This window comes from Schistocerca serialis, chromosome 2 (genome assembly GCF_023864345.2).
Source record: "Schistocerca serialis cubense isolate TAMUIC-IGC-003099 chromosome 2, iqSchSeri2.2, whole genome shotgun sequence".
NCBI classification, from domain to species: domain Eukaryota; kingdom Metazoa; phylum Arthropoda; class Insecta; order Orthoptera; family Acrididae; genus Schistocerca; species Schistocerca serialis.
This window is the reverse complement of record NC_064639.1, coordinates 547,268,079-547,282,127: the sequence shown is the minus strand read 5'-3', so window position 1 is coordinate 547,282,127 and position 14,049 is coordinate 547,268,079. Positions and strand designations below refer to the sequence as shown.

Genomic DNA, 14,049 nt, shown 5'->3' with positions numbered 1-14,049 from the left:
ATCTACATCCTTCTGAATCTGCTTAGTGTATTCATCTCTTGGTCTCCCTCTACGATTTTTACCCTCCACGCTGCCCTCCAGTACCAAATTGGTGATCCCTTCATGCCTCAGAAGATGTCCTACCAACCGATCCCTTCTTCTAATCAAGTTGTGCCACAAACTTCTCTTCTCCCCAATTCTATTCAATACCTCCTCACTAGTTATGTGATCTACCCATCTAATCTCCAGCATTCTTCTGTAGCACCACATTTCGAAAGCTTCTATTCTCTTCTTGTCTAAACTATTTATCGTCCATGTTTCACTTCCATACATGGCTACACTCCATACAAATAGTTTCAGAAACGACTTCCTGACATATAAATCTATACTCGATGTTAACAAACTTCTCTTCTTCAGAAACGCTTTCCTTGCCATTGCCAGTCTACATTTTATATCCTCTCTACTTCGACCATCATCAGTTATTTTGCTCCCCAAATAGCAAAACTCCTTTACTACTTCAAGCGTCTCATTACCTAATCTAATTCCCTCGGCATCACCCGATTTAATTCGACTACATTCCATTATCCTCGTTTTGCTTTTGTTGATGTTCATCTTATACCCTCCTTTCAAGACACTGTCCATTCCGTTCAACTGCTCTTCCGAGTCCTTTGCTGTCTCTGACAGAATTACAATGTCATCGGCAAACCTCAAAGCTTTTATTTCTTCTCCATGGATTTTAATACCTACTCCGAACTTTTCTTTGGTTTCCTTCACTGCTTGCTCAATATACAGATTGAATAGCATTGGGGAGAGGCTACAACCCTGTCTTACTCCCTTCCCAACCACTGCTTCCCTTTCATACCCCTCGACTCTTATAACTGCCATCTGGTTTCTGTACAAATTGTAAACAGCCTTTCGCTCCCTGTATTTTACCCCCGCCACCTTTAGAATTTGAAAGAGAGTACTCCAGTCAACATTGTCGAAAGCTTTCTCTAAGTCTACAAATGCTAGAAACGTAGATTTGCGTTTCCTTAATCTTTCTTCTAAGATAAGTCGTAGGGTCAGTGCTGCCTCACGTGTTCCAACATTTCTACGGAATCCAAACTGATCTTCCCCGAGGTCAGCTTCTACCAGTTTTTCCATTCGTCTGTAAAGAATTCGCGTTAGTATTTTGCAGCTGTGACTTATTAAACTGATAGTTCGGTAAGTTTCACATCTGTCAACACCTGCTTTCTTTGGGATTGGAATTATTATATTCTTCTTGAAGTCTGAGGGCATTTCGCCTGTCTCATACATCTTGCTCACCAGATGGTAGAGTTTTGTTAGGCCTGGCTCTCCCAAGGCTGTCAGTAGTTCTAATGGAATGTTATCTACTCCAGGGGCCTTGTTTCGACTCAGGTCTTTTAGTGCTCCGTCAAACTCTTCAAGCAGTATCATATCTCCCATTTCATCTTCATCTACCTCCTCTTCCATTTCCATAATATTTTCCTCAAGAACATCGCCCCTGTATAGGCCCTCTATATACTCCTTCCACCTTTCTGCTTTCCCTTCTTTGCTTAGAACTGGGTTTCCATCTGAGCTCTTGATATTCACGCAAGTGGTTCTCTTTTCTCCAAAGGTCTCTTTAATTTTCCTGTAGGCCGTATCTATCTTACCCCTCGTGAGATAAGCCTCTACATCCTTACATTTGTCCTGTAGCCATCCCTGCTTAGCCATTTTGCAGTTCCTGTCGATCTCATTTTTGAGACGTTTGTATTCCTTTTTGCCTGCTTCGTTTACTGCGTTTTTATATTTTCTCATTTCATCAATTAAATTCAATATTTCTTCTGTTACCCAAGGATTTCTACTAGCCCTCGTCTTTTTACCTACTTGATCCTCTGCTGCCTTCACTACTTCATCCCTCATAGCTACCCATTCTTCTTCTGCTGTATTTCTATCCCCCATTCCTGTCAATTGTTCCCTTATGCTCTCCCTGAAACTCTGTACAACCTCTGGTTTAGTCAGTTTATCCAGGGCCCATCTCCTTAAACTCCCACCTTTTTACAGTTTCTTCGGTTTTAATCTAATGTTCATAACCAATAGAGTGTGGTCAGAATCCACATCTGCCCCTGGAAATGCCTTACAATTTAAAACCTGGTTCCTAAATCTCTGTCTTACCATTATGTAATCTATCTGAAATCTGTTAGTATCTCCAGGCTTCTTCCATGTATACAACCTTCTTTTATGATTCTTGAACCAAGTGTTAGCTATGATTAAGTTATGCTCTATGCAAAATTCTACCAGACGGCTTCCTATTTCATTTCTCTCCCCCAATCCATATTCACCCACTACGTTTCCTTCTCTCCCTTTTCCTACTCTCGAATTGCAGTCACCCATGACTATTAAAGTTTCGTCTCCCTTCACTACCTCAATAATTTCTTTTATCTCATCAAACATTTCGTCAATTTCTTCATCATTTGCAGAGCTAGTTGGCATATATACTTGTACTACTGTAGTAGGCATGGGCTTCGTATCTATCTTGGCCACAATAATGCGTTCACTATGCTGTTTGTAGTAGCTTACCCGCACTCCTATTTTTTTATTCATTATTAAACCTACTCCTGCATTACCCCTATTTGATTCTGTATTTATAACCCTATATTCACCTGACCAAAAGTCTTGTTCCTCCTGCCACCGAACTTCACTGATTCCCACCATATCTAACTTTAACCTATACATTTCCCTTTTTAAATTTTCTAACCTACCTGCCCGATTAAGGGATCTGACATTCCACGCTCCGATCCGTAGAACGCCAGTTTTCTTTCTCCTGACAACGAGGAGGTATTGAATAGAATTGGGGAGAAGAAGAGCTTGTGGCACAACTTGACTAGAAGAAAGGATCGGTTGGTAGGACATGTTCTGAGACATCGAGGGATCACCAATTTAGTATTGAAGGGCAGCGTGGAGGGTAAAAATGGTAGATGGAGACCAAGAGATGAATACACTAAGCAGATTCAGAAGGATGTAGGCTGCAGTAGGTACTGGGAGATGAAGAAGCTTGCACAGGATAGAGTAGCATGGAGAGCTGCATCAAACCAGTCTCAGGACTGAAGACCACAACAACAACAACAAGCCAGACAAATCAATAAGTTGCGAGCGTCGAGTAGATTAGTTGTGGTAAGGACGCGATAAGTTGGCAGCTGGCCCCCATGCAGTGATCGTTAAAAATCGGTACCGTTCAGACCACTTCAAGTCAGCTGTTCACTATTTCAGATCGTTGCACCCTCAGCGACCCCAAAGTCGTAGCACAGCTTTGCCTAACTACGTCTTGTGTTGTCAGTGTGAACGGATGGTTGATTGGTTAATAAAACTAACTCTACTTATGTTTCAAACATTATTCAATATGAGACACTATGACATGTGATTTGACTGTCGCCGGCCGCAGTGGCCGAGCGGTTCTAGGCGCTTCAGTCTGGAACCGCGCGACTGCTACGGTCGCAGGTTCGAATACTGCCTCGGGAATGGGTGTGTGTGATTTCCTTAGGTTAGTTAGGTTTAAGTTCTAGGGGACTGATGACCTCAGATGTTAAGTCCCATAGTGCTAAGAGCCATTTGAACTATTTGACTGTCAATGTTCTTCTACTCATTGCACTGTATTATAAGATCTTTAATGTAATGTTCTTCGCTGCAAGTATGTACCACATTTGAAGATGATCGTCTCTGTAACACGCATTCACAAATCCATGTTACTTCCGTCTCAAAATTCATACCGTAGCAGCTGATCGCTACGAGACGCTCGCACACGTGAGTTATCGGTACTGGAAGACAAAACAGTAAACGTTTCCCGCTTAACACAACAGTAGCCGTGCTACTTGACCACTATACCCCTGAGTTAAGCGGCCAACTTTACTTTGCTCATGGACGAATTCATCAACTTCGATTAAAATTAAGCACATCTTAAAATCGTAACTGGCTGTGTAAGTATTTTTTTTGTTACTAAGCATGAAAACTACATTTCTTAACGTTAATTGACGTTTTGGATTCGGCTGTTAGTTGTCAGATGCATACGGCTGAGAATCGCGGGCCACACGAATACTTGATTCGGGCTGCAAGCGGCCCGCCGGCCGCACTTTGTCGACCGCTGCTCTATATGAACTCGAATTTCTCTAATTTTTACTTGCGTGGTGTTTCCACGAGATATACTTAAGATGAGGCAATACATTCGCTGACTCTCCTGGAACCGTGCGCTGTCTTAATTTAAACTGTAAACCATTCCGTGATGCACAAATGAGAATCTCCATGATATTTTCGCACTCAAACGAACCTGTGACGGAGCGCGCTGCTCCTGTTTGGATTTGCTCTGTTTCTTCTAGCTAACCTCTTTCGTGGATGGATAACATTTGCTTGAGGATTCATCCAATGAGTCTTAGTCCGGCATCTGCCTTTCATGAGATCAGTTCTATGTGGTTATTTCTCTTGCCTGGTCTTCTCGGTTTTTGGATTATGTCTAGTATCAGACATGGTGACCAACAAAAATACTGCAAGATTCCGAAATTTTATTCGAATAGACAAGGACGTTGATAAGCGTTTTGCAGTTCAATCTATCTGATGACATAATACACACTGAACAAGCCCGAGACAATTTTTAAGCCGAAGTATGTGATTTTGTGTTGGTTCATAGTTACAGCCCCTTGACAGATCATTACAAAATCGAGCACAACAGATACTGCTCAAATTGTAGTGTGTTTCCCACGCTGGTCTCGTTGTGAACTCATGGCTCAATCATCGAAAATCTAGGTAGTGATGATTCCAAGCTCGGATGCAAAGAGGCCTAGGTGTTATTCAGCGATATTCAAAAGTTTTATAGATGTGTTTCATAAACCATTCTTGAAGATTAAACTTTCGCAAGTTAGCACAATGGTGATGTAAAAAAGTAATCAGCACTCCGAATTTAAGTTACACTTCTTTTTTATTACTTTTATTGCAATATCACGTAACTCACAAAACATCACTTCACAATATAAAACATACTTGAAAATATCTTCCTCACTGTTAAAGTTCACATTTTATAAACTGACTACAATTTGCGTCTTTCCAACATGACGACCAAGACTTGACTCTCTAATAACCGCCCAAAAATCAGAGTTACAAGTACGACAAAGATCATAGTGACAAAAGAAAGAATACATATAAGAATAATATCATTGCAACATAAACATATCGATGTATCAAAGTACCTCGACATTAATGAAATCAAATCTGAATGTTATCTCAGAAATATGTTAACTACTTTCACAGAAACACAGTAGAATATTGCTGGTATCGAGAGGCTGAGGTGAGTTGCCGTAATGGTTACGTAATTCAAGTACCATTACAAGAATTACCACTGCTCCACGGAGAACCTTAAAATTATGTTCTTATATTGATATATCTACAGAACCACTTGCAACGATCATTTTCCGCCGCCAAAAAGTTCGGTTTTACACCATGTAGTATGAAGTTTACCTACTGTAGGCCGATCTCTGTGATGATAACTGAATAAGAATCGCGTCTTATGCGAAAGGATCCAGTAGTCTTTGGCTAGTGGTGTGTAACAAACGTGCATAGCTCATTACCATCGCTTTGTGTATGTGGTGTAATGACACATTCCTATGCAGAGACATACAATATCTTAAAAGGTGCGCCAAAGATAAATTGAGAGGCATGTATATTATAATCTTTGTAAAGTTCACATTGGATTCTCTTTTGTTTGATACTCCAAGGAGCTAAGGGACACTTTCGATTGTTGCCTTGTGGAGGATGGACGTGATTTTTGGACTGTGCGGAAAGGCAGCCATATGGTTGATAATTATGGTTTGTGCGACGAGCACAGCAAGTCTTATTGTGTTGTGAATAAAAAAATAGTGAAAAGTATCGAAGTGTTCCGAAAATTATTTAAAGCAACGTAGCATTGTATTCCTTGGTTTCCACCGTCTTCGTGAAGTGAACCGATGCCGACTCATGATGGTACACACGGTCAACAAAGAGAAGAACATCGATGGCGACTAATGAATTAATATTGTGGCAGAAGGACTAATTCTACGTCTAAGGTGAGAACTCTGATTAAATCAACAATGACGTGGAATTTAAAATGTAAAAATGTTTTTTATTTATTTCGCCACAGTGGTTGGTTGGTTGTTTTGGGGAAGGAGACCAGACAGCGTGGTCATCGGTCTCATCGGGTTAGGGAAGGATGGCGAAGGAAGTCGGCCGTGCCCTTTCAGAGGAACCATCCCGGCATTTGCCTGGAGTGATTTAGGGAAATCACGGAAAACCTAAATCAGGATGGCCGGACGCGGGATTGAACCGTCGTCCTCCCGAATGCGAGTCCAGTGTCTAACCACTGCGCCACCTCGCTCGGAGTTTTGTGTATGTGAATGTGTGTGTGTGTGTGTGTGTGTGTGTGAGAGAGAGAGAGAGAGAGAGAGAGAGAGAGAGAGAGAGAGTGAGTGAGTGAGAGATGAAACACGAAATAAAAGGGCCGGACTCAGGATTCGAGATCAAACTACAACAAGAACAAAAGGCAGACAAGGCATTGGAAGTTAACTGATCATCTGCTGTGGCAGTTTGGCAACGGCGAACCGTTCAGCCGTGGTTGTGCGCTCTGATTGGAGGAAGACACTTCCAACACGTGAAGTGTCAACTATCAAGTAATTTAAATCAGACTATAGCCAACATCGTCAAAAGCTTTCTCCCCCGAATAATAGAGAGCGTCCTGCACCTGCAAGTGAACATGCGTGCCCACACGCACACGCACGCACACACACACACACACACACACACACACACACACACACACATATATATATATATATATATATATATATATATATATATATATATATACATGGTGGTGTTTGACGTGCAGGTGGCTGTGAACGAGAAAGCTTGGCGAGCGTGGTACGATAAGGAGGCACCCGAGGAGGAGGTGATGCCAGACGGTTACGAGTCGCTGGACGTGTTCCGGCGGCTGATGCTGGTGCGCGCGTGGTGCCCGGACCGCACGCTGGCGCAGTCGCGCAAGTACGTGGCTGCATCACTGGGGCAGCGCTACGCGGACCCGGTGGTGACGGTGATGGAGCCGATGCTGGAGGAGTCTCGCGCGCTCACGCCGCTGGTGTGCCTGCTGAGCATGGGCAGCGACCCCACGCCGCTCATCGAGGGGCTGGCCCGCCGCCTCGAGGTGCCTTGCAGCGCCATCTCCATGGGGCAGGGCCAGGAGGTGCACGCCAGGAAGCTGCTCACCGCCAGCATGCAGCAGGTCACACCTCACTAACCCTCGTGCACTGCCCTTGCTTTCCTTCACGCTGTTAACCGCCGCAGTACTAAGGGGGGAGGGATATACTTTATTCCTACCTTTCGAAAATACCGCAATCTAGTCAGTTACTTTATATTTCAAGATTATGAAAAAATGTATTATTTTTAATGATTTCTTCTACCAGATTCCATATATGATTTAATTTTTTCGTTACACTTAACCAAAAATGTAATTCTCGGTAGCAGACGCCATTTTCCTCCGTGAATGCATTCAGTATTTCCATGTTCAGTGCGTTACTTACACACCAGCATCTCCTTAAAATGTACGATGACAGTAAAAGTCAACAACAATGAACGAAATTTGCTTTTTTTAAGTTTTTGTGGTAATCATAAGGTCCACATTACACGTTATTGATAGTCAGTTGATACTGCTGAGAGTGTGCTAAAAGAATTTTCAGAGTCTGAAACCTACTTGCACGTCAGTACCTCTTACACTGAAGCGCCAAAGAAACTAGTATAGGCATGTATATTCAAATACATAGATACGTGAACAGGCAGAATACGGCTCTGCGGTCGGCAACGCCTGTATAAGACAAGTGTCTGGTGCAGTTAGATCGGTTACTGCTGCTACAATGGCAGGTTGTCAAGATTTAAGTGAGTTTGAACGTGGTGTTATAGTCGATGCATGAGCGATGGGGCACAGCATCTCTGAGGTAGCTATGAAGTGGGGACTTTCCCATATGACCATTTCACGAGTGTACCGTAAATATCAGGAATCCGGTAAAACATCAAGTCTCCGACATCGCCGCGGCCGGAAAAAGGTCCTGCAAGAACGGGATCAACGACGACTGAAGAGAATCGTTCACCGTGCAATTCTCCTGCAAACTTCCGCAGATTTCAATGCTGGGCCATCAACAAGTGTCAGCGCACAAACCATTCAATGAAACATCATCGATATGGCCTTTCGGAGACTAAGGCCCACTCGTGTGCCCTTGATGACTGCACGACACAGAGCTTTACGCCTTGTGTGGGCCCGTCAACACCTACATTGGACTGTTGATGACTGGAAACATGTTGCCTGGTCGGACGAGTCTCGTTTTAAATTGTATCGAGCCGATGGACGTGTACAGGTATGGAGACAACCTCATGAATCCATGGACCCTGCCTGTCAACAGGGGACTATTCAAGCTGGTGGAGGCTCTATAATGGTGTGGGGTGTGTACAGTTGGAGTGATATGGTACACCTGATACGTCTAGATACGAATCTGACAGGTGACACGTACGTTAGCATCCTGTCTGATCACCTGCATCCATTCATATCCATTCGGCATTCCGACGGACTTGGGCAATTCCAGCAGGACAATGCGACACTCCACACGTCCAGAATTGCTACAGAGTGGCTCCAGGTACACTCTTCTGAGTTTAAACACTTCTGCTGGCCACCAAGCTCCCCATCGATTATTGAGCATATCTGGGTTACCTTGCAACGTGCTATTCAGAAGAGATCTCCACGCCCTCGTACTTTTCAGGAATTATGGACAGCCCTACAGGATTCATGGTGTCAATTCCCTCCAGCAGTACTTCAGACTTTAGTCAAGTCCATGCCACATCGTGTTGCGGCACTTCTGCGTGCTTACGGAGGCCGTACACGATATTAGGCAGGTGTACAAGTTTCTTTGGCTCTTCAGTGTAAAAAGGTATGTTGTTAATATAATTCAACAGCAACTAATGAATTCTGCCTTTCTTTAATTTTTTTGGTCGGGCACAAAGTACCTCCCACGTCCCCTCCTTGGTAATGCGTGTTACGGAAAATGCCTTAATATTGCTAGGGTTAAGGTGCGTTTATATGGGCCATATTTTACGGTATTATTTGGCTCCAATAGCGTTGCCGTCAACATTTCTGCGTTTTGAGTGCAATAGACGGCATTTTTGCTGTATGGCTGGGCAATCTCGCTGACGTTGCAGTGAGTGGCTGACGTATTGCCGAGGGGTTGTCTATGTTGTACCCAAGGGTGATGGTGATGATGACGATTGGATTGTGGGGCGCTCAACTGTGCGGTCATCAGTGCCCATACAAAGTCCCAATTTGTACACAGTCCATTCAAGCTGTTGTCATGAATGATGATGATGATGATGACAACACAAACACCCAGTCCCCGGGCAGAGAAAATCCCCAACCCGGCCGGGAATCGAACCAGGACCGTGTGAACGAGAGGCAGCAACGCTAGCCACTAGACCACGAGCTGCGGACCCCAGGGATGGAGAATATTTCGTACTGCAAGGCAATTTCTATCTCTTTTCTGTCTATAAATGCTTTCCTCTCGTTCTCAGCTCTTACTTCTCTCACCGACAGCGGTACTGACACACACATGGTTACGGTTACTACAAGCCACACCACAAGTTGGGAAACGGGGCCAAATTTCTAGTAGTTTACTGTCGAGTTGAGATTTTCACAAATGTTTTATTCGTATCTTACAGAAACTAGCAGTACGGCAATAAAGTGCCTTTTAAACACGCCGCTAACGGCAATCAAGTAATTTATAGCAATACAACAATCTAAAATTTTTTTTTTAAACACAGAAACTAGCAGTACGGCAATAAACAACCTTTTAAAACACGCCACTAACGGTAATCAAGTAATTTATAGCAATGCAACACTTTAAAATTTTTAAAAAAATAAAAAACAGAAGCTAGCAGTACGGCAATAAACTACCTTTTAAAACACGCCGCTAACGCCAATCAAAGTAATTTATAGCAATACAACAATTTAAAAAAATTTAAAGAACATTAGTAAACAGGCTACTAAAGTAAATACAGAACTTTGTTAATAAAGTACAGAGAGGTAGTGAGGCTACCAACACCGCCATTAAAAAAATTAAACAGGTCTCAGCAAACTAATGGCAATAAAAGGAATTTACAAACTTGGAGGAATTTAAAAATTTTTAAACATAAGTGTCCTGGAATATCATTAGAATACAACAGATTTGACGGACTCGTGTAAGGTGGCCACAAATCACCCACTCAGGGATGCTCAGGCTAGACAGAATGCTGACCAATTTAAATACGCCCATAAACAACATTGCCACTCTTAGACTGGTCACTGCACCGACTTTTAGCCAGAGAAAACTTGTTATAAAATGGCTTAACTTGCTGACAGAATTAGAGCTAACCTCGTGCAAGGAAACATTACACCACACAGTCCTGAATGAGCGACCACATGATCAACCAACAAGAAGCATGAATTTACTCATAGCCCACGACAGAATAGTGAAACAATTAAACTGCCAAAACTACACCTCCCATCGGACAGTAACGAGAGGAGGAGGAAAGATCACAGTCTTCAATTACACTGGTGCTGGGGACAGGAAACCCGGTCGCCGGAGGCAAAAGGCAGAAGAGACACTGGTTATACAAAATTATTACTTAATGATTAAACCTTCCACGAACTTAACTTGCAATTATGCTCAAACAGGCAGTACACGACCTCCAATGGCAAGGATCCACACATCCGACCGCGCACGCGTCGCCAGCTTACTCAACACGCCACAGTCACGCGACAACACGCTCTGTCACCGGAGTTCACGTCTTCTCTGCAACGTTGACGGGTGGTGACCGCTCCTTCATGTTAGGTGTCTCCTTGTAAACTCCAGTGTTGAAACGGAGGATTTAAAGAAGCTTTTTAACGTCCCACCAAGGCGAAATGAACAGCAACTACTCGTTGGGCGATTCTGTATACAACCAACACACGGGGAGCTCTTCCGCCAACTCGACCCGCTCGTTACACACAACCGACATAAATCACGTGGCGACTCGGTACAACCAACCACGCCTGCTTCGCGTTGGAGAGCCACACTGCCCCCCGTTCCACCACACTCTCTGCGCACAACCCCCCCTCCCCCCCCCCCCCCCCCCCCTACTTCGCGCCACCACACGAGGTTGCAACCGGTCAAAGATCTCACTTCCTCTATAGCAGTTTCCCGGAAGCAAAAACGCAGATATCGTAGCAGAGGGAAAAGACAACCAAGCAGCCACTTAATGACAGGCGACACATCAAACATACATGTCAGGGGAAGAAAAGGAAAACCAATGCAAGCTAAACACAAGGTGTAGCACAAGTCGATACATGGCTCAGGTACAGTTATGTGTCTAAGCGAAAACAATATCGTTCCGCTTTCGTTCGAAAGTTTGTGCTCGTACATACAGCCACATACAGTGGTCAAAATATCTGTTGCATGTAGCTTTATTGTCAATACTGGACGTAATAGGAAACATAACTTATTTAGTACTGTCAGTTTCAGTCATAAGAAAAAAAATTATGATAAACACATTTTCACATGGTAAATGCAAATAAATAAATAAAACCTTACAAAATAGTCCACTGCAACCACAGCCTTCTCACTGTCATCTTCCATGGCACACCGTTTATGAACCAACTACCCTCCTCCCCCCCCCCCCCCCCTCCTGACTGGAAATACTTTTGAAAGCGGTTAGGCACACACCTCACCACATTGTCCAGATAGCCTGTGGAATTCGTCCCAATCCTCCAGAGCGGCCTCTATGATGTCCTGTAATGTCTCAGGTGTGACAGGACAATTGCAAACCGCTCGTTTCAGCACGGTCCACGTATTCCCAATGCAGTTTGGATCTGGAGAATATAGACGCCATTCCATCCAACTGAGTCTATGGTGCAGAAGATTGTGTTGCTGGACTTGTGTGTTGCCGTCCATCAATGTGTATCGCGGTCCAATATGTTTACCAAATGGAGCCACAATGCGTGCAACGATATCGTCCCAATACATCGCACCAGTCATTCCCCCATGTATTGCTTTAAGGGGTATCGTATGGCCTTACATGATTCCACCGCAAAAAATTACTGAACCACGTTGATAAGGGGAGGCGGTCGACGATGCATTGTGGTTTAAACGTTGTCCTCGTTGCTTCCACATACGAATATCGGTGTTGACAGGGTCTCATAAAAAAAGATCGTTGTGTCCCACTGCTGCTTAGTCCACCAAGAGTGGGCTCATGCCCATGAGACACGAGCCTTCAGCAAACACAGCAAAGAAAATGAGCCTTGAGAGCTCTTCTGGCACATAATCCCTGCTCATTGAGACTACATCGTATTGTTCAAATAACTTACGGGTTTGCTGCCGGGTGACGTCGTCGAGCACCACCGATATTTCGAGAGGAGCACACCCTGCCATTCTCAAGGCACAAATGCAAGGGAGAAAAATGTACAAGCAAATTTAATACCTCGGTTCATAGAGGAAAAACAAGGAAGACACCACACACAGAACAAGTGTCAACACAACCAAAGATAACCAACATCAGAAATATCGATGGTTACTATTAACCAACAGGTGAGGTAGCACTAATTCTGTCCCTCTGTTTTTTGATGAGAGACAGAGCCGGATTCCAAGCAGCATTTAAACAAAATCCACCATCTCTGTTTATAATGTTGCTTGATAGTCTTGATTTCAACAGCTTCCTTAAAAACACTATCCCAATAGCTTGAAGTGCAAGCCAGAATATCCGTGTTGTTGTATTCCATAGGATGACCGGTGTCAAGGCAATGTTCTGCAATAGCGGATTTGCTCGGCTGTTGTAAGCGTGTATGACGCTTATGTTCAATACACCGGTCTTCCACAGTCCTGATTGTCTGACCAATGTATGACATGCCACAACTGCAAGGAATACGATAGACCCCAGCCTTACGCAAACCAAGATCATCTTTTACGGACGCCAACAGGGCCTTAATTTTAGAAGGTGGTCGAAAAACACATTTCACATCATGTTTCCGCAAAATACGGCCATTCCTGTTGGAAATGCTTCCTGCGTAAGGCAAAAAGGCCGTAGACTTAGGTGCCACTTCGTTGTTATCGTCACTCACCCGTTGCACAGAAGGCTGATGGCGCAACGCACGTTTGATCTGCCTCTCACTATAACCATTCTGACGAAAGGTGACTTCGAGATGTGGTAGCTCAGCCGCCAAACTTTCAGGGTGGGCCCTGTGAACCAAGGTGCGAAGTACTTCTTCACGCTGAGCTGGATGATGACAACTATCAGCTCGCAGATACAAGTCAGTGTGGGTGGGCTTCCTATAAACAGAATGTCCCAACGTACCATCAGTCATCATTTTGACCAACACATCAAGGAAGGGAAGGCATCCATTCTTTTCCACCTCCATAAGGAACTGAATATTCGGGTGGATTGAATTCAGATGTTCCAAAAACCGGTTTAAATTCTCACTACCATGAGGCTACACGACAAAAGTATCGTCTACATATCTGAGAAAACACGCAGGTTTCAAGGTCGTTGACGCCAATGCACGTTCCTCAAAGTCCTCCATAAACAAATTGGCCACAATAGGTGACAACGGGCTTCGCATTGCAACTCCATCAGTCTGTTCGTAGTACTGACCATTGAATAAAAAGTAAGTGGAAGTCAGCACATGTCGAAACAAATTTGTTAACTCGACACCAAACTTAACCCGAATTAGCTGCAACGAATCGGAGAGAGGAACGCGAGTGAAGAGAGAAACCACATCGAAACTGACTAAAATATCAGAGTCATTCAAACGCAATCCCTGCAATCGACGTAAGAAATCTGCAGAGTTCTTAATGTGGTGTTCACACCTACCTACTAGTGGCCTCAACAAACTAGCAAGATGTTTAGCTACACGATATGTCGGAGCACCGATATTAGAAACAATAGGCCTCAACGGGACAGCCTCTTTATGGACCTTAGGGAGGCCATATAATCTAGGTGGTACAGCACAGTAAGAATTAAGACTCT

The 14,049-nt window shown here is 43.9% G+C and overlaps 1 protein-coding gene across 1 annotated transcript in view; it reads left to right on the top strand.

The window, feature by feature from the left end:
- LOC126456197 (dynein axonemal heavy chain 8-like) overlaps positions 1-14,049 on the top strand; it is a 503,569-nt gene that overhangs the window by 332,520 nt on the left and 157,000 nt on the right. Inside the window, exon 32 of the mRNA XM_050091951.1 lies at positions 6,866-7,258. Within this exon, the coding sequence (XP_049947908.1) occupies positions 6,866-7,258 (393 nt within the window). The remainder of the gene's footprint in view (positions 1-6,865; positions 7,259-14,049) is intronic.